This window comes from Cordyceps javanica, chromosome 5 (genome assembly GCF_051103115.1).
Source record: "Cordyceps javanica chromosome 5, complete sequence".
Lineage (NCBI taxonomy): Eukaryota > Fungi > Ascomycota > Sordariomycetes > Hypocreales > Cordycipitaceae > Cordyceps > Cordyceps javanica.
In genome coordinates this window covers 2,396,415-2,420,082 of record NC_139299.1, presented here as the reverse complement: position 1 = coordinate 2,420,082, position 23,668 = coordinate 2,396,415, and the positions used below count along the sequence as shown (strand labels likewise).

Here is a 23,668-nt window from a genome sequence, read left to right as displayed (position 1 = left end):
CAGCAGAATAAGTCTCCATGCAGGTTGATCGGATGGACACTGATGAGGAGTTAGGAGTTAGCTTGGCGATCTGCACAGGAGGGAGCCAGAAGAAAGAAACTACTACAAATACCGCCGGTGAAGCTTCGTCTCAGGGAAAGCAAGAGGACCACTATCGCGCCCCCCCCCTTCCCCCTTACCGTACCTTGTTTACCAATCTCGACTTGCACTACAATTATGAAAGCTACCGTTTTCACTCTCTCTGGGCTGCTGGCTATGGCCAGCGCCAGCCCCATGGCTGAAGTCAAGCGAGATGTCATTGGCGCGCTCGACGAGAGCGCCGACCAGTTTGACAAGGACATTCAGCCGCTGGTCGACTTTGACAGCGATGGCTGCTACCAGACCTCTGCCATTAACAAAGACGGCAGGGTAATTTTTTTTCTTTCCTTTTTCTCTCTCTATTCAGCGAGCCCTATGATGTATTTGATGTACTGACGGTTGGGCGATTATAGACCAATCCCGGCCACGGCGCTACCGGCACGCCGCAGGGTGACTGCCGCGACCGTCACCAGCTAGACAACGCCAACACGTACTCGCGGAAGCGCTGCAACAACGGAATTTGTGGTACTATTTTTGAGCATTATTTTGAAAAGGACCAATCGGTCGCCGGTTCCTTCCTGGGAGGGCATCGCCACGACTGGGAAAACGTCGTTGTCTTCACAAAGGGCGACGCCGTGGTGCGGGTGGCGCCATCATGCCACGGCAAGTACCAGAACGCGCGCAACGACTTCCCGCTGCGCGGCCGGCACCCGCTGGTGGTGTACCACAAGGACGGCGCGGGCACGCACTGCTTCCGCTTCGCCAACGACGACGACATTGCGCACCCGGAGAACCCCACGGGCGACTTCTTCCGCGCGCCGCTCATCGGGTGGAACCGCTGGCCGAGCGAGGAACTCAAGAACAAGATGCTCAACGCGTGGAAGGGCGGTGTCGGGCCCAAGCTGGACGACGAGTTTACCGACTCGCTTCGCGCGGCGGCGGGCGATGGCGTGCCAGGTTTTGACCCGGCCAAGGACGAGTAAGGAGATTTGGCATGAGGTTGGGGATTTTGGGGGTTTATAAGTCGTGTTGGCTGCTTGGACTCATCGGCATTACTTATGCATCAGGATTTAGAAGAAGAATATTAAACATTACATTTAGAAAGCACGCCACTAGAACTCTCTCACGTTGGGAGTACTCGATTGAAATCCCCCCTCCTTCCCCCGAAGTTGTTCAGATAAAGAAGGAGAACAACTTCCTACGCTGCGTCAGGGGTTGGGACTGCACATGTTGGTGTAGGACTGGGCGAGTTGCAGAGGGCAGCCTGAGCAGGGCAACAGCAATGGCAGGCAGGTTGCGCTGGGAACATGGGGAACCCCCCCTGCCCCCACTGCATGTAAAAGAGCAATTGTATGATGAACCACTGACCACTGCAGTTTGCGTTTCAAAATCGTGTGCCCGTGATGATTTCATCAGCATGTGATTGTGAAAGAAGCTTGCGCCGCGAGAGAGCGGTCTTGAACAGAAAATGTATCAGAGAGGTCGCACAGCTACCTTGAAGGCGAGCATGTGCTCGTTCGTATCCAGCGCTACACTGTGAGGAGAGGACTGACTCTGTGAGGGCAATTAGTATGTACTTTGTTGAACATGGGGGGGATTCACATGCTGAAGACGTTGGGATGGAGGCTATGAAATCTGGTAGGTACTCACATTAGAGAGCGATTCTGGTGAGAGTTAAATTGTTGAGTATCACTGCCGATGGTGGCTTTTAACTTTTTGTTCTTTCTTTTTCGAAGACTGTTTCAACCTCAACGTCTATTTCCATACTCTTCCCCCCACATCCACTTTCGTTCCGATGCTCTTTTCCTCTTCGTACAGCCCAGTCGTTATAATTGACCAGCTCCAGGCCACAGCCACAGGTCATGAGAAATAGCCAAGTACCTATCTGTGACTCCGCCAGCCCACGACGAGTGTGTGTCGCGCCGCGCCACTGCATCGACGCCGGCACTGCGAGCTGCAGGTGGATTGTAGAATAGCCTGTAGGTAAGTAATAGTAGCAGTAGAGAGTCACCTAGTCAAATACCCATGTAGGTATGGCACAGCCACATTTTGCCCAGCCCCATAACTTAAAGCCGCTGAGGCTCCCAAGTGCCTAGCAGTCCCTCCTTACCCACTAGGCCGGGTAGGTACCAAAGTGATGGACAAAACAGAGCGCCAATAAGAACCTCGGACAAGAATCTTCTTAACATATAATCAATTCCGTAAAATACGGAAAATAGAAAACAACATTCTCTACAAATTTCAAACTATTTTCTAATAGTAACTTTACTTATTCTTTACTTTTATTTTAAATAACTGACTAAATATTCAACTTCATGACATTTAAACTACCTGTTGGCAACCGGTTTTGTCCACCCTAGAGGCTACTCAACTTACCAACTAACCTACCTGCAGGTTACTAGCTCAGCTCAGCTTGCCTGCTTGCTTGCCTGCTCCTCCTCCCTCCCCAACTTTGCTTCTCCCCCTTCGCGTCCGCCACTATCGTTGATGTCACCACCTTTTTTTTCGACCTCGTTGCTTTTTCCATCTTTCCGTATTCTTCAACATCCCGCACCACCGAACTCGACGCCGCAAAAATTTCCCTTCGTGCTCCTTAAGCATCGTCCGCAGGACTCTCTGGTGTTTATACTTCAAATTTGACGACCCCTCTGCCGACAGACCGACCTTCTCAATTTTTATTCCGCCTAGCCTGCCTTCCCTCTCGGCAAGCTTTTTCTCCGACCTTTGCACAGACGCGCGCAAAGCTTGCAGAGACGAAAGAATTGAGGAAAGAAAAATCGAATCATGTCGAAGCGAACAAGTGCCGGCGCCTCCAACGGTGGCCTCGACAAGGACGCGGCTCTCGTCAACCAGCCTGGTATGAACTCTAGTAGCAAAGAAAAAAAAAAGTCAACGACGCCCTGCCATGTCGCTGACGCAGGGCCGCGCGTAAAACCGCTAACAAATCGGCCGTTTCTCTAGCTGTCGACAAGCAAAAGACGCTGCTCTCCGCCGATGTTGGCCACTTTTCTCTCGTCCGCGCCATGCATCTGGCCGATCTCATTACTCTAATGAATGGTATGAGCATCGCTCACCCTCGCATAATTCCCAGCCTGCCTCTCCATGCTTCTTACTAGCGACCCTTGCGGGCCTCACTTCCCAAATAGCTTGCAGAAAAAACTGACAATAGACGAAAAATACAGGCTTCTGCGGCGTCATGTCCATATTCTCGTCCCTGCGCTACTGCCTCGATGCCGACCCCGCCGCTCACGGTAATATCTGGCTGGCCCTCTACTTCCTGCCTTTTGGCTTCTTCTTCGACGCCTTTGACGGCAAGGTGGCGCGCTGGAGAAAGAAGAGTAGCCTCATGGGCCAGGAGCTCGACTCGCTGGCTGACCTGGTATGCGCCGGTGCTGTCCTCAACCGTGCCGTCGTCGCCTTGACAACTGACACCTGAAATCTCTTAGATCTCCTTTGGAGTCGCCCCCGCCATGGTCGCCTTCACCATCGGTCTCCGATCCGTCGCCGACACCCTAGCATTGACCTTTTTCGTTCTTTGCGGCCTCACACGCCTCGCGCGCTTCAACGTCACCGTTGCCGTCCTTCCCAAGGACGAGTCGGGTAAGAGCAAGTACTTTGAAGGAACTCCTATCCCAACCTCGCTTGCCCTCGACGGTGTCATGGCCTACTGGCTGCACAAGGGCTGGATCCTTAGCAGCGTCCCTTGGGGTGTCTGTCTGGAGGGCACGCTCCTTGAGTTCCACCCCGCCGTCTTGCTCTTTGTCGTTCACGGCTGCCTCATGACCAGCAAGACGATTCGCTTGCCCAAGCCCTGAAAAAGCGTCATCCCGTTGAATGGTCACTGATTGGACATGGACCGACCGTACTGTTGCATTTCTGCAATAAGCAGTTTTTGGGTGTGAATTTTCTTTTTTCTTGGGTTACTGAGACATGAACCGATCACGATTGTTTCAAGAATAGCTCGCGAGTCGAGAGCAGAGTATGGAGTTGTGGAGAAGCATACACGAGCATGAAAGAGACAGAGAGGAGGAAGGAAGATGTCGGCTCCATCTTCCAGAGCCGAACCAAGGGCAACAGTAGAATGCATCATGTTTGCTCACGTCACTTTGAGCTGTATAGAAGGCAGATAGATGGCTGCTGGCACCTCTAGGCCCTGCTGTCACTTTTGTTTTTACATACATGATACCCCCGTTTCAACATTGGGATTTTTGACATGCATGGCAAGTATCTTTGACGTCACATATGCTGCATAACGCGTCCAATGTGTATGTGTGCATGTGTGCATGTGTGTTTGTGCGCCTGTGTGAGGGGCAGAGAGACACAGAAATCTTTACATGATTTCTTGCAGACTTTGCGGAATTGTCATCATTGCCTTTTCTTTTTGCTTTCTAGAACACATTTATATCTGACATGTTGGATCCAATGACAGTCTATATCCTCAAGTCAACCTGGCTGCCGACAGTTTAGACGAGAAAAATGAGTAAATAGCACAATAATGCACAAGAGGAAAAAAATGTGAGTGATAATAAAAGAGAGAGAAAAAAAGAAAACAAAAGCCGTAAAACGCCGTGTGTTGAGCCCAGTCCTAGACACTCTTTACATCCATCGATCCATCCGTCATCTATGGCATCCCGCAAAATCCAGCGCGCGCTCTCAAAACAGCATCCCTTGTTCTTTTCTTTTCGTGAGACGTGGAAAAGCTGTGTGCGGGTTTACCGGCCTCTGCTGAACCCACCACCACCACGGCTGAAGCCGCCGCCGCCGCGACCGCCGCCGCGAGAGAAGCCGCCGGAGCCGCCACGACCACCTCCGCGGCCGCCGAAACCACCACCGCCGCGACCACCGCCGCGGGAGAAGCCGCCGGAGCCACCGCGACCGCCACCACGACCGCCAAAGCCGCCACGACCGCCACCGCGACCACCGAAGCCGCCGCCGCCACGGGGACCGCCGCGGCCGGCACCGCCGGCGCGCTTGGGCTTGGGCGCACCGGGCAGGGGCTTGGGCTTGGGCAGAAAGCGGTCGAGGGGCAGGGTCTTCTCGGGGGCGATGTAGAACTTGTCGCCCTCTTTGAAGGAGGCGGCCTGGATGCCCTCGGAGGGCTTGATGGTGAAGTAGACCTGGTTGATGGGGCCGAGGATCTCGTCAACCTTGCCGACGGCCGTCTTGTTCTCGAGGAAGATTTGTGCGTTGAACTGCGGCACCTTGGGGTTGATGGACTCGCAGACCATCTCGCCCTCGCAGGCGTGCATGAACTTGCCCATCTCTGCTTGTGTGTTAGTTCTCGTGCTGCATTGGGACGCGCGCATCGTCGGTGCCGAGACTGCAGGAAGTCCATGTCGCTCGGCGCCGAAGAGAGAAGAGGGGAGGGGAAGGAAATGGGTGGTGGTGTCTTGTTCGTACCTTGGACAGTGGCAGGCGGGCCAAAGTCACGCTGCTGGAAACCACCACGGCCTATTGGCTAGAAATTAGCGACTGTAGAAGTGCAAAAAGTATTGATCTGGGTATCGAGGGGCCCCCATTGGCGCAATTGAACCCTCTACTGCATCGTGGCGCGGTCCAGGATAATGTCTTGGTGTGCTTCAACGACCGCATCGTAGCCGCCCAGCCACAAACATCTAACTCGAGAAACCAATTCGATCACGATGGCGGTGAAAGAGATCATCCGTGCAGTAGCAGGCCGCCCCTGGAAGTATTACCGAGCTGGTTCTCGGAGCATCAAAACGTACCACCACCGCGGCCACCACGGGAGCCGCCTCGGAAAGACATGATTCTTGGTTCGTCGACCGGTAGACGCTGTTTTCGATTTTTTGGTAGGCGTGGGAGAATCCGATGAATTTTCCCCAAGGTCTCGACCTCCCTTTTTCCTATCGTTCAAAAGAAATGCCGGAAATCTTTGCTCTTGAAAGGAACAACGTTGCAGAGCGGAGATTGGAGAAAAAGAAAATCGGGCGCTTGGCTTTGCTGTCCGTCTCCAGTAACTTTTTTTTGTGTGAAAATTTCCCTGAGCCTGGCGCTCTCTCTCTGTAAGCTACTTTTTTTCTGGGTGGTGGAGGCTCTGATTGGCCACAGCGGATTTACTGTTTAGCCGAAACACCCCACCAATTTGTATTGTTCATGGTACATACATCAGTAGATATCAACAGCGTCGCGTGACACTAAAAAAGATCTCGAAATAAGCAAAAGACAAAAACATGCCAGTCTGATCTCGAATGATATCTGACACGGATTTATCGAAATATTAGGGGAGGGTCCTATGGTTTCGTCTGGATTGAGGTGGTCACCATCACCGTCGTGGGTTGTGAGGTACGGAGTAAATGTCTATGAGCTAACGCTTTACACAGTCCTGGTCGTGAATCAAGCTCCTTGAACGCGGCATGAAAGGAAAATGAAAAGTTGCAGGCAAATGAGAGATGTCCAGATATTCACTTTCCTTTCAAAAATAAAAGTCCAAGCAGCTGAGAACCAGAAAGCTGTAACCTTCCAGAGCAATGTCCAGGGCAACCTAGTACACAACAAACTTGTCAAAATCCCCCGTTCCAACCTCTCCTCGCAAACAGCAAACACAGAGAACACACCGCTACCAGCATCACACCCACGTATTTTCCCACAGGCGTATACTATACATACAAAAGCAGAGACCACAACAAATTTGCATCTCGCATAGACGGAGCAAAGTTGGTGCGGTAAACAATACAACAGAGAAGAAAACCCAGGCGACAATACCAAAAAGATAGGAAATATTGAGTAGATAAACCCGACTGCAAGAATGCAAAATTCGCGGAACAACGATAATGAGACTAAAAAAAGAAGGTAAAATGTCGTCAGTCAAAGAGTGTCAAGGTCGTAAAGTCTCATTCGGTAGCATTGGCTGAGGCGGTACCATCCGCTGCGGAACCTCCCTTGGGGTATTGGCCGGGAATATCAAGGTTGGAAATCGTTACAATGCTATCGGTTCGGTGACCCTCAGGTCTGTTCGAGCGCTTGGGCAGTTCCTCGCCAAGCGGTGTCTCGAGAGCCGTAACGTGATCAGCAGCCTCTGCCTCGGGTACTGCCTCTAGGCCCTTATTGTGGATAGCAGCTGGTGTCTCCGACCTAGGAACGGTACCCGAATCGAGAATCGCCGTGGTCGCCGCGGCCGCCGAAATGTTCTTGACCTCTTCCTCGCTGACGCCCGCCGTGGTATAGGTTTTGGTATTTATATCTTCATGGGAATCAACTGCCGGAGCAGCTTCGGCTGCCAGAGCAGCGTCGGGAGCCGGCTGGTGCGGCTCCTGGCCGTCACCGTTGACTCGGGTATCTGCAACTACAACTGGGACTGCGTCATGTCCCCCACCTAGATCACCGCCCCCCGCCTCTCGCTGCTGCACCGGCTCGCTGGTATACGGGTTAACACCGTCATACTGCGCCTGCTGGTGGGCAATGGCCGCCTGAGACGACACTTCATCCATCGGGGTATAGCCAGACCCGCCGCCATATCCATAATTGTCTTGGAAGGCACCGTCACGAGATGGATGAGATCCCGGCAGGGCGCCCGCCGCGGCAATCACATGGGCATCCGATGGATAATCCTGGGCACCAGAGCTTAGGCTAGAGGGCGATTGGGACGCGTGTAAGCCGTGCTGCGTCATGACTTGAAGATCGGATGGAAACCGCCCACCTGGTTCGGGTCGTCTGTGAGCCGCATCCGCACGCGATACGGGATTGGTGTCGACCTCGCCGCCTGTAAAGGGTTCCTCGTCCTCGTCATCGAGCCCGTCGCTACTGGCAGATCTTGCTGAACGGCGTGAGGAGCGGCTGATGCTTCTAGAGTGAGAACGGACAAATTGGTGGCGCTCTTCGGGCGACTTTTCTGTCAATGCCTTAATGTCCTCGTACCAAGCCAGCATGGTGTCATAGCTTTCGGCGCGGAAGACCCAGGTATGGCCGCGATGCATGCCGCCGGTCTGGCGTCCTTTGAGGATGAACTTGTTGGAGGAGCTGCCATCCTCTGAGCGAGAGCCAACTTTCTGTTCAGGCAAGTAAAGTGACATGACAGGTACTTGGTTCTTGTCTGCCGACTTGAATTCATGAAGGTGAGTAGAAGAAAGAACATACCTGCGTGAGGTTAGTGTATGGCGGTGGCGCGCGTTGGATCACGGTACTTACCAGCCGGCCGTGTAGCTCTTGAGGTACTTGCTCTTGCGCTCCAACAGCCCAGCGCGAATTTCCTGTGCGGACAGGTGTTCTTGGCCAGGATAGTGAATTTGTTCGGCGGTACGTAGAGGTATGGTAGGGTCAACGACCTGATCCTCGTGAGTGACGAAGTGGATCCATTCCTGGTCTTTGGGCATTGCGATAGGACCGTCGCGTAGCTCACCAACGGCGTTCATGGCATTGTCGGCCTCTCGCTTGAGAATGCCGGCATAGGCGTTGTAGGCCTTTTGGATCTCGCCAACAACAATGGACTCGAGCTCCCTGCCAGAGCCCTCAAGGTTCAGGTAGGCCTTGTAGCAGGTTAGACATGTGCATACTGACAAATAGGAAAAGTTGGACGTACCTGGTGCAAGTAGTTTTCCTCGTCAATTTGCCGCTCAACCTGAAGGTCGACGGCGAGGCGGAGAAGGAAGGGATCCTGCTTCCCAGTGGTGGAAGAGGCGTCAACCTCATTTTTGTCGAGGACATTGGCCAGGGCGCTGACAGCTTTGGAGGTGGCGCCCATTTCCTTTTCTACCGAGTTTTTGAAGTCTCCAGAGAGTTGCTTGATTTCCTTGATCTTGAGCTGGAGATCGCTTCGTAGGCCGGTGAGGGCGAGGATGACGTCTTCCTCAATCTCCTTGGCCTTTTGCGCTTCCTGAATGGCAGTTTTATTGTACGAGCGAAGAAGCTGCAAGGCGTCATCAATGCCGGCAGATTTGAGGAAGTTGGCGGGCGTGGGCACGTTGTTGACGGCATTGCCGAGTTTGGTGAGAGACTTGGCGCGCTGCTCATAGTGGTTCTGAATTTCGCGGAAATAGGCAATCAAATCCTTGAGAAACTTTCTCCAAGCTGTGTGAGAGGCATTGTTAGCAAGTGGTGGCTAATTGAGAGGCTGCGACAGCTTTGGGTAGGTCGGGTGCGAGCTTGTCGCACCCGCGGCGACACGACTGGTGGTGACACGGCGGGCGCAATGGACCAAACCGGGACAGGGTCAAGCTTACTCTGGAATCTTTCGGCAAGAATAGTAGTCGGATTGCCCGAGGTTGGAACGGGACAATAAAAGGCACTGTGGCCCTCGTCTCGGTCGGAAGAGGAATGAAGTGCCAGGCTGCGGACACTGCCGGCCTTGTTGCTGCGACGGCTGGCGCTGCGACCGAGACTACTGGTGCGACGAATGGAAGCTTTCTTGCGGAGGGTATTGTTCCTGATGGGCAGGTTGACGTCGTCGCCAGCAGCATAGCTGCTGACGGAGGCGGTGCGCTGCATAGCGAGCTTGTTGTTTGGGCGGTGGCCGTCGATGATGGAGCTTCCGCGCTGGCTTGCGTCCCACTCTTCGGTAAAGCGGCCGGAAGGCGGTTGTAGCTGGTTGTGAGAGTCGTCTATGTTTGCACCGTAGTCGTGAGGAGTAGGGTGGGAGTCGTGCTCGAGGTAGCTGGTGCGCGGGTGATGGTTTTGAAGCTGGTAGTGAGGATCTTGGGGGGCGAAGGAGCTTGAGTCTGGGGGGTGATGTAACTGACGAGAAGCGTCGGCGGCGTCCATGACGGAGATGGCAACTGTATTAAGCTAAGTTTGAAAAAAAAAAAGGTGCGAGTCGGCGCAATGTCGCGGGTGTGAATGCGGCCGTCACTGTGTCGCTAGGTAGTAGCAGCAGGAGTGGTTTCGATAGGTAGGTAGTCAGACCACTTGGGTCACCAATTGGGGGTGTGGGAAGAAAAAAGAAGGGGGGGGGGGGAGGAGCTAGTGTGACGGAGGCAGACCGGGTCGGTAAGTACTTGGCAAAGTTTACCAGTACTTTTAGAGACGGAGGCCGGAGAAGATGGGATCCGCCGTGTTGGTTGGGTTTGGGCGGACGAAGATATGGGAAGATGGATTGGGGCCGTGAGCCTGACAGTCTGACAGTTCACAGAGGAGGCAGGGAGAGCAAGCAAGCGAAGAAGGTGGAGAAGCCAACGACTAGAGGCACCCTAGCATGGAGTGATGAGGTAGTTATGTTGGTGCTGGCTTGTCTGGCAACCAGGTGCTAATAAGCTAGAGAGGTAGGGCGGCGGATAATGGGAAGACGGATGCAACATTTGACTCAGAAAGAATCAAGAATCAAGGCATGGCAACCTTGGTAGACAAATTAGTGTTGGAAGCAGGTTTGCGATGGCGGGGAAGCTGGGTGGCCTTGTTGACGCAATATAAGACGTACGTGTGTGTTTGTGTGTGAGTCGGTATTACTTAGGTGCTGGGTAGGTACTTAGGTATTACTTGGGAGCGTCTTTGTCCGTGCTTTTAGGGCCGTGGAACCTGTGCCACTGATGAATGCCAACAGCAAGCAGAAAGCAGCGTGTTGGCGGAGGTAAGTAGGTACAGTAGGTAGGACGAACGACAGTGGTCATGGAGGTACCTACTGAGTAGGTCCTTACCTTAGTACCTTACTTACCTTACTTAGTACCTAGGTAGGTACCTGGGTACCTTAGGTAGGTAAGTAAGTAGGTAGGTAAGTACTTAAGTTAAGTTAGTTGACTTGCCATGGCAACAGGAGAACAGTGAGATGAGAGCGCTGTCCAACAGACCACAAAAAGTACCTGGGTCGAGTAATCCGCCCAACCGCCCTGCTGCCAATTTTTTTTTCTTCCAACAGGGGGAGTGCTAAAGAAGCCGGCAGTGCACTAGGCCTGCCCACTTACAGGGAGAGTGCACCTGTAAATTGTAATCACCTGCTGATGGATGCCCTATCAGTGCGCTTGGGTGAGTGTCTTACTTACCTACCGTAATGTAATAGTAGGAGGTACTACTTAAAGGCTCCATGCTGCCCAAAGGTGGGGAGATACAGGACTCCCTGTAGCGCTGTATCATGCCCCCACAACCGCCAAGGCAGCCTCCCCCTAGCACGGAGCAACAGAGAATTTGTAGGTTCCTCACGTCTCCGTAGCCTGTAGGTTCCTAGGTAAGTACTCAGGACCTAAGTAAGTAGGCAATCAACTTAGGTGGGTAGGTACTTACTTACCAGCCTTTCCATCAGTGGCGGCGCGCACATCATGGTGAGGAACAGATAACCATTTGCTGCCCTCGGAGCCAAATTGACGTTCTCTCCCAGTGCGGCCAAAGAGGAAACCCTCCCCCCAACAATGTTCACAAATTCTAAACACCGTCTTTCTCGTCATGACACCAATGTGATATCATCTTCGGCCTTCTGCTTTCATCCCCTAGATAGACTTTGTTAGCTGGAGCTGAACAGGTCGACTGCTTCGTCCGCACACCACCTACCGCAGCGAAATGACGTAGTCGCCGCGCCTTTTTGTGGCTTGGCCCTGCCGGTTCTTCCCCGCCGTGGCGTAGCCAATGCCTCTAACCTGTACCTAGCCCAAGCCCAAGCCACCACATCCCTGCACAGGCCGATTTAGCCGCTGCCAAAAACGGACGGAAGGACGGCCACTTCGGTGATGATGAGTTCTTTTCTGTCCCGCCTTGCATCATCAACACCAGCAAGCAAACACGTAATGCCTCATTGCCGGCTTGGCATCGTCAACCATCATTTCCCAAGAGGACCCCATGGGCGTGGGCCTGGCCTCTGTTCCCGCGAGATGCATGCAACATCCGCCAACAATGGCCACCACCACTCCCCAAAGCTCTCGATCCCGCACGTCGCAGTGTTGCATCCACGCATCGCAGTTTAGCGTGGCAAGGGGTCTCCCCAGCAGGGGTTCGCAGGACGTGACCCAATCGTACCGCCACGAACTGGCCCCCATCACTTTGTCAAGTATAGGAGTTCTGCAGCTGGAGCTATAGCTGCTCGAGTCCAAACGTGATCAATACGTGCTCACACAAACAAGATCGGGGTTTCCGGATCCAAATGCTCATATCACGCTACGATCCGTCATGAGATATTGTCCGTTTTCTGTTCATTCCTCAACCACCCATTTCACGATGAGGGGTGCAACAGTGAAGACACGACAAACAACATATTGTGTGGCTTGCATATTATCAATCGCGGCAGCCTCCGTCTCGGATCACGCCAACTACTCCAAGATCCAGACCTATAACTCCACGAAGCGAATCAATAGTGCTCATCACGTTCCAGGCGGACTGTGCGTCTCCACAATTGTAAAGAGAATGCTTCTACCAATGCTGCTACAGCCTGCTGGTACGGCGGAGGAGAAAAAGAAACCAACCGAAAGGGATAATAAACCCACCATCGAGAGCTCTAGCAGGGCCGCTGCCAAGGCGAGGTAAAATTACGCTCCTCTTCCTTTGATGACGTCGTCGCAAACTTGCGCTAGTTTGAATAGGGCCGCCAATCTAAGTACAGATTGCACTGTAGCCAAGGGTAGACCAGCAGACGAATTCCCATTTGATTGGGGAACTAAGTAGTGCAGATTAGTGTTGCCGCATCTGTTGTCAACTTGTCGGGCTGTCACCTGCATGGGTTGGAACCAAAAGCCAGGGGCTCTGATAATGATCATGGATTCGGGAGAATATGGTATTCGATTCTGATTGACCTAGCACAGTCACTAAATCTATCGTTGAGCCGTCTACCCTAGGTGCGTTCGATATGCAGCTCGCGATCTGCGTATCGGTACACTTCAGTTATGACATAGTGAGCTTTGTATATGTCGCATCCGGAAGCAATCTCAACCCTTTTGATCATTGCATAACTCCTGATCCGCCGATTCTTTGAATAGGTCGTTGCCAGTGGCGCAGAGGCTCTGTGTGGTTTGTGTGTGCCCACGAACCGTAGCCTGATGTGCTACCAGGGCTCATATCCTACCTACGTCTTGGCCGTAACGCACAATGGCAAGCTTTAGGCATACTATGCTTTTTTGGACGACAGATCCTTGACCATACTATATATGCATTCTTCATAGTCCTCCAGCCGATCGAGAGTCAAAAATTGGGAGATTGGAGATTTTCGCACCTCGCCCCAGCAAATAGCTCCGTGGGTGATCGCTCAACCTCAACGAGGCCTCCCCGCAAACGACTTGATACACCACCTTGTAATCGTACAACACCCATACGTTCAATACATCTTTCAGCTCGTACGGCACTTGAAACGTTCCAATCAGCCCTCCACCCAAACCCCTCGCCTCTCTAGGACCGACATCTGGCACGATTCTGCAAACTCCTCGCCACATGCCGCTCGCTGTCCGCACAAACGGCACATTCTTGGTATCTGGACAGGTCGTGGGCCTATGAGGCGGCGCGTACACCATGTGGAACACCTCCAAGGCACCGCCGTCGCAGTCTTTGATGTCGACGAGGATGTGGATGCCCGTGACGGCCAGGGTGTGCCATGCCGTGACGAATGGGAACATTTGGCGCGAGCTCGAGCTCAAAGCCGCGCGTCTTGTGGTGGTGACGGCGTTGCCGATGCCGATTACTGTGATGATGTTCTGGTTCTCGCCCATCAGGATGCTCACCACGTTCCTCGTCGTCGTCACCGCCGTGAGCCATCTGTCCGCCCGACGTGGACTCGTCGTTACCCTTTGATACACCCGTCGCTGAACTACAGTTATCCCTCCAAAGGTAGCCCCCATACTTTTCATTGCGCTGCAGAACGGACTTAACTTCCTAGATTTTATGTCTCATGTCAAAGCATCGCAGGCCTTCCACCTGCAGGTGCTCTTGCGCAACGTTCTGACGCTGTCGCCGGAACTCGGGACCGCCTTCTCTTGCCGTAGAGCTCATGTGAAGAATGACGTCGCTCAGACTGGCAAAATCGAACGGGTTGTTCTCGCGAGGCAAATCGAGACGCCACCGCGACACGACACCCGAGAACTCGAATGTGAGGTAGCGCATGTCTCCGAAGCTGACCTCAAAGAGAACGAAATCGTTCTGTCTCGTCGATATAGCTTATACATCCGTAAGAATAGTACAGAATATTTGGTAGAGGGGGCAGAATACGGCGAAACACGGCCTGACCTTGAATCTACAACGCCAACGGCCGCATCGTATTCGCGTATGACCAGACAGGAACTACAAGAACTCAAAAATATGACCTTACGGGAAATCTTGGCGAAAGCATCTGACAAATTATTGGTCACTTTCGAAAGACCCTGCTTTGAAGTATGAAAAGTTCCTTGAAAGTGCTTCTTACGATGCTTTGGGAAAGCCGATCGAAACTACACTCCCGGATGGTACAACAACTTCATATCATCAGAACGAGCGTAGGATGATCCAAAAAATTAAGACAAAGTTCAGAGATTCGGCAGCTGTGGAGACCATGATCGATGATAATGAATACGATGCGAAAGGGCAGCGCAATATCACACGACAAGGAAATGGCGTGCAGACTTTGCTCGACTACGACAGAAATACGATTCGTACTCGCCGTATTCAAACAGGCCGTGTACGGAGGAGAAGACAAAATGACACACCGAATTCTCGCAGCGCAAAAGTTCTAGCGAAAGTAATGACACTTCTCCTTCACGCCGAAAGGTCCGACACCTACAGCGCACAGAGCACATGCAAGATCTGAACTATGTAATTAATGCCTTAGATGACATAACTGATGTCACGGACAATGCTTCGAAACCGAGTTTCTTACGCAGTCACTGATAGCTGCCTCAGACATTTGACCACGAACCCGCTTGCTCAATTAGTTGAAGTGATCGGGAGGGACCACATTGGGCAGATGTACAAGGCGAAAGATCGTCATATCGCCGTCCACGCTGCACCTAGTGCCCACGGACGCGTCGATCATCCAAATGATGCCAAAGCAATGGGACGCTATGTTGAAAGATATGTTTACGACCCCGTGAACAATATCCAGAGCTTACATCACTTGAATGTAACCAATGGTCAGTCGTACACGCGCCGCTACTATTACGAAGAGAACAGCCTTGTTGATCCCAGTAAGAGGAATCACGACTGAGCCGTACTTCTGTCGGTGATATGGCAGAGACGTACCACTATGACGGGCAAGAAGCAGAGCCTGAAAAGATGACGTCAACACCGGAGCTTCCATGCATAGCTTACGATACGGCGAGCGCATGGTGAAATCTGTTCCAACACGCGGCAAGGACTTGGAAACCCAAGACATAATCTATTACAGATACGACGCAATCGAGAAGAGAACACGGAACGTGATTGAGCGGCAAACCAATGTTGAGAAGGCTAAGATTCTAAAAGAGACATTTTACGTTGGCGGTGCATTTGAGATGTTTCGAAAGTACGCAGAAGCGGATATGTTTCAGTTGAGGTACACATCCTCCGAATTGTCGAATCCGGGTGACAGCTGCTTCTCATCGAGAAGCATACTAAAGGAGAGAACAGTAGGGCTCCTGAATCGTTATTGCAGTATCATCTCGGTAACCTTCAGGGCTCTGCAACCGTCAAGAGGGACCAGGACGCCAACATTCTTACCTGCGAAGAGTATACGCCGTACGGCGCGTCATCAGCGAGCTCTGTCTTTCGGCAAACAGAAGTACCCAACCGATGTCGATTTTTTGGGAAAGGACAGTAATAAAACAGGGCCATATCATCTTGACCTTAGATACTACGCCTCATGGCTAGGCCGTTTCCATTTCGCTGATCCCAAAGGATCAGTGGACGGGTGAAACTTGTATCAGTACGCCCATGGGAATCAAAATATGCTGGCAGAAACCTCTGGCACAAATGAAAATCCACCGCCAGAATTTGACGGCTGGAATTGGAAGGACATCGTCGTCCGAGCCAATGATCGTCTTCATCCAAAGAACTCAACCTCAAAGGCGGCGGTGCCTTGATCAAGCAATATCGAATAGCAGGGCGTGCAGCAGCGGGTGACTTTGCCAAGTTCCTTCACAGCCCACTCGCCGAAGTAAGCGAGCTGTCAGTTAAATTCGAGACGTACCTGGCCAATGCCAGAACCGAAGGGGTCAAGGGGTCTAGCTATATCGTCTTCATTCTGGAAGAATGGAAGCAAGCGTATGAGCAAAAACTGCCCAACTTTTCAAAGTACTCAGAAAACGGCGCCCTCGTTCTAGAGAAGCTCAAGGACGCATCATCGCGCATCATCGCGCAGCTCAACAAGCACACGGTTAAGCTGGCGCAGCTCGGCGACGTCTACGGCAAGGTGCGCCTCGCTGTTACACTTCGCGGGCTTGATGGCGCTACGGAGCAGGGAATCGCCAATTTTGCAGGGGAGTTCGGGAACATCATGCATAAGGCTGGACAGCTCGAGCCGCTGATTCGGCCCGTCGATTCGCCGGGTATCATATCGGCGGCTAGTAGCCTGGAGTCGGGGACGATGGCAGTTATCGAGAGGCAGGGCGGGCTTTCCAAATATGTCGTCTCAGGGTCCAAGATTCTAGAGCCACTCGGTGTCGCGATTGGGGCATAATGACAATATCGGGGCAAGCCCACGCGGCGGCCGGGACAGGGTAGTGAGTATACGGCAATCACGGCCAGCGGAGAAGCGGCATTGGCGATGGGTGCTGCCATTGCCGTGGCGGGAGCGACGGCTGGTGCGGCTGTTGGTGCTCTTATTGGGGGTGTCCTGTCAGTTGTTGGTGCGGCTGCAGGTGCAGTGATCGGTGATGCGGCCGGTGCTTTGGAAACTGAGGCCAAAATTCGCATTACCAAGTTCTGGAACTATGATTAGAAAGATTGAGCCGAGAACAAAGGCGCTGCGTGCGGAAACAGGATGTGAGATAATCATTGATTTCAGGTATGGAAAGTGTGCCTCTACAAACACAAATACGGAAGTCGAGTGCTATATGACATGTACCAATTACCAAAGTACCTTTTACAGAGAATAAAACGGAAGAAGGCCAGTGAGGCCAAAGCAGCGTACCGAAGTAGAGGAAGGGGCGCCGAGATGCTTAGATATAGGACACTATTCGTATTGACCGCCTTGATTCTCCTTGGTCCAGGTCTTGACACAGGATGGGATGTGCTGCTGAAGGTTGTTGTGTAGATGCTCACCACAAGCCTTTGGCAGTCTTGGATCGCCCTAATTATACAATCATGCCGCACACGCCAGCCTAGAAGAATCGATTGCGTGCTTGTGCTAGCGGTCGATTTGCATTCTGTACAGAGCCTGGCTAACGCGTCCATTTCCTCCTGACAGGACAACCCGTCTCGCACAATCAATACGCCGAACAATTTAGGGTATCAAAAGGCACACTGTGCTCGTTGCCAAGGGGCACAAGATAGTAGCCCGAGCACACTTTGTCCAGATCTACCAAGACGATGGTGCTTCGGATGGACATTATATATCTGTATTCACCCTCTCAATAAGACTGCCGCCTTTCGCCGGCAGAAAGCGCGGAAAAGCGCCGTAAGTGGCTCTCCATCATTGCCCGTAAAGTTGCCTGAGGCCCCGTTTCATATATTGCTATGATCGTTATTCTGGTGGCATTTCCGTGATAGTCTCTATCGGCGGCGATTCGGCTACTTTCATCTTGCCCCGTCGACGCGGCGGCGGCGCCTTGGGCGGCACCTTCTTGGCTTCACCGTTCGTGACTGACTTGTTTGCCACATCCTTGAAGAGAACACCGTGGCGATGCTTGGGAACGGCTGGTAGAGGTTTTTTGGCCCGGACCGTCTTGCTCACTTCATCCTGTGGCGGTGGCGGGCTGGAGGCATCTTGATTTCGCGCGCCGTTGCCGGCGCTTCGGCTCGGTGTCTGCACGCCAGGCTTCTCCATGACGCCAGCAACATCTCCAACACTAATACTGCTTGCGTACTGGGTCGGAGAAAGACTGATACCGAGAAATTTTCGAGCCACCTCGGAGGCTCCGTCCATGCTGCCTGCCTCGAGCCACTTGACTTTAGCTACTCGATCCACTAGCCGGACCGTGGTCTCATCGGCTGGCGCAAAATGTGCATTCAGCGAGCCACGAAGAATCTTCAAAACCTTCAGTATCTCATCTTGCTTGTAATGAGGTGGATGGCTAAGTTGTGTATGTGCCAACAGTGGGTAAAGCACTCTCAGATATGTATGTCTGAGAGATATTCTCTCATCTGGTAGGTCCATTAGATTCCGGATAATGACGTCTAATAGAACTCGTAAGTCGTTGGTGTAGAAATATTCGTATGTTGCTTTGGTTGTGAAGAGCAGGTATAATAGCTTCAGAATGAGGAGTTGGAGAGATGTTTCAGTCTCTCGATTTAGTAGCAAAATGATGTTCTCGCCAAATGTTTTGAACGACGGACCGTGCAGACTAAGGCATTTGATAATGCGGTTTGTCAAAGGTGCGTGCGTTCCGTTTGGCCCTTCAATAGGCTCCGTAGAGGCCAGCATATACTGCTCATTCATCACAAGCTATGCGGTGTTAGTTGGCAGAGCAATGCGACGACTATGAATACACTCACCAAAACTCTGATGGTAGGGTAGTGATACGGATCATGTACATCGTCAGAAACACCTTCGATGATGCTGAAGAGGCAGTGTATGAATTCATCGTCAACCAACACTAGTTCTTCCGGTCGGAGCCTTTCCACACGCGACATCTCGTACATCAGCTGTAGCAAAAAGCGATGCAGACGCGCATCCTCGTCATCTTGCCTAGCCGCTATCAGCTCCACCAGCCGTGGAAAACATGCTTCTGAAAGCATGCGTGGGAATATAGCCTCATCGTAGTGCCCGTCGAGAAGCAGTAGAGATGTTATAGCATGCAAGGAGGCGACGTCTTCCTCTTGAAGTAGACTGTGTATAAGTTGGGTGCGAACGTATTCCTTGTTCTGTTGGAAGAGCTGACTGTTTATGAGCATCTGCGCGCAAATTATTGAGTCTTCCTGGCTTTCAGGGAGCCGTTCTCGCAGCCGCGCAGCCAGTTCCAGCCACGTTCGCAGCGCGTCGTCTATCGATTCGTGGCCGTCGCATGGGCTCGACACGCAAGTGTCAATTTCTAGAAGCAAACATCCAGGTCAGACAATGATTCTTGAAGTCGAAATCAAGCGCGCTACCTGCGTACCTGTCCAGAGTTGTTCTTCATCCTCGGCAGAGAACGTTACCCCCTCAACGTCAGCCATTGCATATCATGCCCAGGTGGACGCCGTGCCAACAACATCGAGTGTCGCAGATGCTTCGTATAATTCCTCGGCGAGGTGAGACCGGTGGGGGGGGGGATCCAAGAACAAGATCAAAAGGTATGCATTATACATATAACCGATTAGCTTGCGGGAGCTGACTGTTTGAAGCTTTTCAGGTAGAGTAGAGACGATCGCAGAACAATGAAAGGGTGCTCGGCTGATGTGGGGTAGCGTGCCCCTGTTGCTGTGACCTCATGCCCCCAAACGACATCGGGTTTTGAACAAGGTAGGTAGGCACGTAGGCAGGTAGGTAGCCTAAAGGTAGGTACCAACCCACTGCGGTACCTACCTGCTACCTACCTTCCTGGTTGTTAGCCACATTTCGGGGAGTCATGGTTGTGCACTAGACACAAGTATTCTATATCTCGGCACTGTAAGATTGTAATTGCCTGAACGTCATGATTTAACTGATTTGTTTGGTTCAAATATATTGTGATGCGAGAAAATTCCGCCCGTCCCTGATTACAAACCCACACCAGAACGCCAAAATCGAATGCAACAACCCCATTACTACATATTTACCGACCACCACTCGGCTCCTCGCCTTCCTCGTAAATCTTCACTTTGTCTGCGTAGAGGAGAATATCGCTGACAATGTAATCAGAGATAGTATCCCCCTTTCCAGCAGCAATTCTCAATATCAACTCGTTGAGATTCTGTCGGCCCAGAATGTCGACATGGTCTGCCGTTTTCGGGCCTCCTCGTGGGTTAAATCTCTCTGGCTCATGAGGCATTTCCACAACAGTAATACGCGAGCCAGCTGGGTTGTAGCGCTTCATGTGCCATCCGCGGTTACACATGTATCCAGTACTCAGTAGATTGACAGTGCCGTCGCCCTCTCCCATGACTACACCGTGGTCTACCGGCCCCTCTGTTAAATCAGTATCAATAGTAATGTTCAGTAGAGTTTCTGACAGATCTGGAACACGATAGTAGTATCCTCTCTCAGTTGGTTTTCCGACGCCATAGAAGCAGAAAATCTTCAGACTTGGGGCGTTGGGAAGTCGTGACGCGAGTGGGTTGTGCCACATCTTTGGGTTGTCTTGGTTTTTTTCGACCTCGGCTGTGGTGTGCGCGATGCTGCGAGAATAACTCTTCGATATCTTCTCACTATACCAGTCTTCGGTGACCGTCATCAGATAGTCGATGGAGTCATCGACCGTCATGTTGTTTAATGGAGTGGTGTTGTTGGAACTGACACGGAAATTAAGGAAAGAACCGTACGATATATTTTGGCCAGCGATATCATCGGGTGCCCAATCTATACCCCCCCAAACCGCTTCGCCACCGATAGGAAGCATGGAGGAGATGCCTGGCATAGCGCGAAAAATTTCAGCTCTTTCCGCCTTGCTCAGGAATTTCTCGAGGCCATAGATCGCAAAGGCATTAAGCTGTGCAGTGTCTCGCATCTCACCAGAAAGAACTGCCGTAAGATCCTTGACAGCGCCGAGCATACAGCCACTGATATTGATCCAAGAATCAACGTGCTTTTCGACCCAATCGCTTCCGCCGCGACCACCATGCTCAGACTCCACCCAGTTGAAAAAGTAGAACATGACTTGGCTTCCCATGCTGTGAGAAGCCAGTACAACCTTTCTTCCGTCCGTAGCCAAGGCGCCTTCAATATGGGATTTGAGGCGGGAGAAGTAGCGGTCGCGAACCTCAAGATCAGGGTATGACAGGCGCCAGTCATACGCAGCTGTGAAAGAGTTGGTCGGGTCATAACCAATGGTGGCTAGATTTTCGAAGATTTTGTTCCAGATCCAGTAACCGGTTATGAAAAAGTCGGTTGCATCGAAGCCCTGAGCCGCACGCAGCTTCATCAGAGGTGGGTCAAGTCCTGTATGTTTATCTAGCATAACATGCCTTTTCCAATTTTCCTTGTCCATGACCAGAGCACGCATCATTGTCCAACTTCCCCAAAGCCGCTTGCGAAAATAACTTCGAGAGACGTTGGCGGTACCCCATGATTCCAGTCCCGTCGAGATAACGCCTGGGATCATTACCATAGGGTGGTCCGCGTGCAGGCCTTCTGCGCGTGCCTTCAGACCAACATAGAACGAGTCGTAAGCCTCGGCAATATCACGTTCGCCCTGCATGAGGTCCCTGACATCGTTGATCAGGCCAGCAGGGAGTATGTCGACAAATGTGTCCATGCTGAGGTCGCCTAGCAACTCTGGAAATTCAATCAAGTCATTGCTCGAGGCAAAGAAGCCCGCTGCTATTAGACCGCACAGGCCACCGAGCAAAAAGATGAAAGTATTGCGGCGCTTCCGCGTCTTGGGTTTCTGTACTATTTGCACCACTGGCTGGTCGGTCGGCTCTTGAACCTGGGCGGCAGAGTCATGTTTTTCGGTATGGCTGTTGGGTTGTGATTGCGATTCGGGGACGTTGCGGCGCCGAACGTTCGAGGACATTTTTTGTTTTTCTATCACAGAGGACCGGTCGCGCGTGGTGCGCGACGCACTTGTCGAGGTAGCAGAGGCTAGGTATCGAGATAGGTAGATAGTTGGCGCAAAACAGTTCGTGATCTTTACGGCCAGCTGTCGGCAGTGGTAAATGAAATACCCGAGGCCAGCTACAGATTGTTTTGGAGTTTTAAGTGCAAAGTTGCAAAGGCAAAGGGAAAAAACACGGCGCGAAGAAGCGACTCGGATCCCACGGTGAGCATGTGAGAACTGGACCGGGGTGTGGCGGTTGACGTCAAAGGTCGCTGGGGTTTCTCGCAGATTTAATTCTGCCGAGGGTGCCCTGAGTCCCTGACACGAAAGCCACGCGAGTTGTGCGCCTGCACCAGCGACCCTCCCCTCTCTCCACAGCGCATCTTCCCGCCCAAGGCTGCAGAGAGTTTGCTGCCAGAATATGAATCGTCTTATCCTTCCCGCCTCTGTGCCCATCCCCATCTTATACTGCTTTTCTATACCGACAGATCGATAAATGCTTGGTCCGACCTCATCCCCCCACACTGTCTTGGTGCAACTCTACTGGTTGTATCTTGTATTATGTGCAGTGCCACCCTGGCCAGATTATGCATCTTCGACTGCGCCAATCCGATAAGTAAATAGAGCTCCGTTTTTGGGCACCCATCTCTCGTTTTATGCAGGCCATACATGCAATCTCGAAGCCATGCGCCGGCCAAGGCCCGGTTCAGGCTGCAAGTTGACCATTCCCGCCACTAAGGAAGCGCCAGAACGCCTCGCCGTATGCCAGGCAGCAATTGAGTCACCGGCTAGGGCACATCACAATCCTGCTGACAACTTCGAAATCTGCCTGATATAAGTCTTCTTATGGATTCCGCTCGTCCTCTCTTCTCAATTTCCTCTTCCAGCTCGCATGTCCATGCCCTGATCGATACTTCGTGCCTATCATTAACCGATAGCCTCTCCTCCGCTTCAGAACCTGGCCTTGACCGTGCCCCGCCATACATTCGTACTGCCCCGCCGAGTCTCAAATCTCACCCATCTTCTAACCAACGCCACATCCTGACAACCTTGACGGCTGGGAATATTGCTTCAATCCGCGCTGTTCTACACCACTCAAACCAGTCCAAACACTTTGTTCATATACTTTACTCGCCTACGATGGATGTGGTGCCTGCCAAGGCGCCTCCTACCGAGCTGAGCTACGTCCAATATGAGCACAAATTCGAGGCCCAGTACCTCCCCGCTATCCGCTCACTCATCTCCAAGGACTTGAGCGAGCCCTACAGTATCTACGTGTATCGGTACTTTCTTTGCCAGTGGGCGCATCTATGCTTCATGGTATGCACCACGCGGTTTTCCGCTTCTGATAACTTTGGCGAGACTTGCTGACACCATGAAAGGCGCTTAATCCTCAAGATGGTTCTCTCATTGGCGTCATCATCTGTAAACTTGAAATTCACGCCTGTCGCTCAACCCCTACACGGCGGGGCTATATCGCAATGCTTGCGGTGGCGTCTCCGTACCGAGGACATGGTGTGGCTACTGCTCTCGTTAAACGTGCAATTGATGCCATGGCCAAACGAAATGGTGATGAAATTGTACTCGAGACTGAGGAGACAAACGTCCCAGCTATGCGTCTATATGAGCAGCTTGGCTTCCTGCGGTCGAAAAAACTTCACCGATACTACCTCAATGGCAACAGCGCATACCGGCTGGTGCTGCCTCTGAGAGCCGTAGACCCCGACGATGTTCTTGTTGGGGGTCTCGAGGAATAAGCTATTCGATCTAGGTTTGGATTCTGCACACTGCTATTGAACCTCATTTTGTCATCGTGAGCGTGATTTGGAGCATTTGATACACTAGGCAAAGCATTTGTAGCGGAATACGCGGTTGGAGTTGGAGTTTTGGCCTGTTCTATTATTAGTTATATCCTTATCGTATTACAGTATTCAAATATTTTGGGCTTTCTGAATCCTATTACTGTATCATAA

At 52.1% G+C, this 23,668-nt stretch overlaps 11 protein-coding genes across 11 annotated transcripts; 5 read left to right on the top strand and 6 right to left on the bottom strand.

Annotated features, from left to right (window-relative positions):
• Positions 1 to 255: 255 nt before the first annotated feature.
• V2A60_007968 (necrosis inducing protein) lies at positions 256 to 1,061 on the top strand (the record flags this gene model as incomplete). Its single annotated transcript, XM_083259248.1, has 2 exons — positions 256 to 408; positions 492 to 1,061. 2 exons carry the CDS (start codon positions 256 to 258, stop codon positions 1,059 to 1,061), a joined length of 723 nt encoding a protein of 240 aa, XP_083115374.1.
• Positions 1,062 to 2,862: 1,801 nt separating this feature from the next.
• On the top strand, positions 2,863 to 3,893 carry V2A60_007967 (CDP-diacylglycerol-serine O-phosphatidyltransferase; the record flags this gene model as incomplete). Its single annotated transcript, XM_083259247.1, has 4 exons — positions 2,863 to 2,935; positions 3,040 to 3,135; positions 3,261 to 3,457; positions 3,525 to 3,893. 4 exons carry the CDS (start codon positions 2,863 to 2,865, stop codon positions 3,891 to 3,893), a joined length of 735 nt encoding a protein of 244 aa, XP_083115373.1.
• An 897-nt stretch (positions 3,894 to 4,790) lies between these two features.
• Positions 4,791 to 5,844, bottom strand: V2A60_007966 (Gar1/Naf1 RNA binding region-domain-containing protein; the record flags this gene model as incomplete). The annotated part of the gene is made up of 3 exons (XM_083259246.1): positions 4,791 to 5,341; positions 5,479 to 5,529; positions 5,805 to 5,844. The coding sequence occupies 3 exons, from the start codon at positions 5,842 to 5,844 to the stop codon at positions 4,791 to 4,793; spliced, it is 642 nt and encodes a 213-aa protein (XP_083115372.1).
• Positions 5,845 to 6,929: 1,085 nt separating this feature from the next.
• Positions 6,930 to 9,792, bottom strand: V2A60_007965 (SLM1 family PH domain-containing protein; the record flags this gene model as incomplete). The annotated part of the gene is made up of 4 exons (XM_083259245.1): positions 6,930 to 8,172; positions 8,224 to 8,561; positions 8,615 to 9,102; positions 9,255 to 9,792. 4 exons carry the CDS (start codon positions 9,790 to 9,792, stop codon positions 6,930 to 6,932), a joined length of 2,607 nt encoding a protein of 868 aa, XP_083115371.1.
• A 3,305-nt stretch (positions 9,793 to 13,097) lies between these two features.
• V2A60_007964 (uncharacterized protein) lies at positions 13,098 to 13,781 on the bottom strand (the record flags this gene model as incomplete). The annotated part of the gene is made up of 1 exon (XM_083259244.1): positions 13,098 to 13,781. The coding sequence occupies one exon, from the start codon at positions 13,779 to 13,781 to the stop codon at positions 13,098 to 13,100; it is 684 nt and encodes a 227-aa protein (XP_083115370.1).
• Positions 13,782 to 13,806: 25 nt separating this feature from the next.
• V2A60_007963 (uncharacterized protein) lies at positions 13,807 to 14,034 on the bottom strand (the record flags this gene model as incomplete). Its single annotated transcript, XM_083259243.1, has 1 exon — positions 13,807 to 14,034. The coding sequence occupies one exon, from the start codon at positions 14,032 to 14,034 to the stop codon at positions 13,807 to 13,809; it is 228 nt and encodes a 75-aa protein (XP_083115369.1).
• Positions 14,035 to 14,956: 922 nt separating this feature from the next.
• On the top strand, positions 14,957 to 16,558 carry V2A60_007962 (uncharacterized protein; the record flags this gene model as incomplete). Its single annotated transcript, XM_083259242.1, has 2 exons — positions 14,957 to 15,089; positions 15,933 to 16,558. 2 exons carry the CDS (start codon positions 14,957 to 14,959, stop codon positions 16,556 to 16,558), a joined length of 759 nt encoding a protein of 252 aa, XP_083115368.1.
• An 87-nt stretch (positions 16,559 to 16,645) lies between these two features.
• Positions 16,646 to 16,819, top strand: V2A60_007961 (uncharacterized protein; the record flags this gene model as incomplete). The annotated part of the gene is made up of 1 exon (XM_083259241.1): positions 16,646 to 16,819. The coding sequence occupies one exon, from the start codon at positions 16,646 to 16,648 to the stop codon at positions 16,817 to 16,819; it is 174 nt and encodes a 57-aa protein (XP_083115367.1).
• Positions 16,820 to 17,563: 744 nt separating this feature from the next.
• V2A60_007960 (DUF2013 domain-containing protein) lies at positions 17,564 to 19,194 on the bottom strand (the record flags this gene model as incomplete). The annotated part of the gene is made up of 3 exons (XM_083259240.1): positions 17,564 to 18,484; positions 18,535 to 19,070; positions 19,137 to 19,194. The coding sequence occupies 3 exons, from the start codon at positions 19,192 to 19,194 to the stop codon at positions 17,564 to 17,566; spliced, it is 1,515 nt and encodes a 504-aa protein (XP_083115366.1).
• A 578-nt stretch (positions 19,195 to 19,772) lies between these two features.
• V2A60_007959 (phospholipid:diacylglycerol acyltransferase) lies at positions 19,773 to 21,671 on the bottom strand (the record flags this gene model as incomplete). The annotated part of the gene is made up of 1 exon (XM_083259239.1): positions 19,773 to 21,671. The coding sequence occupies one exon, from the start codon at positions 21,669 to 21,671 to the stop codon at positions 19,773 to 19,775; it is 1,899 nt and encodes a 632-aa protein (XP_083115365.1).
• A 1,164-nt stretch (positions 21,672 to 22,835) lies between these two features.
• Positions 22,836 to 23,452, top strand: V2A60_007958 (acyl-CoA N-acyltransferase; the record flags this gene model as incomplete). Its single annotated transcript, XM_083259238.1, has 2 exons — positions 22,836 to 23,015; positions 23,078 to 23,452. 2 exons carry the CDS (start codon positions 22,836 to 22,838, stop codon positions 23,450 to 23,452), a joined length of 555 nt encoding a protein of 184 aa, XP_083115364.1.
• Between the last annotated feature and the right edge of the window lie 216 nt (positions 23,453 to 23,668).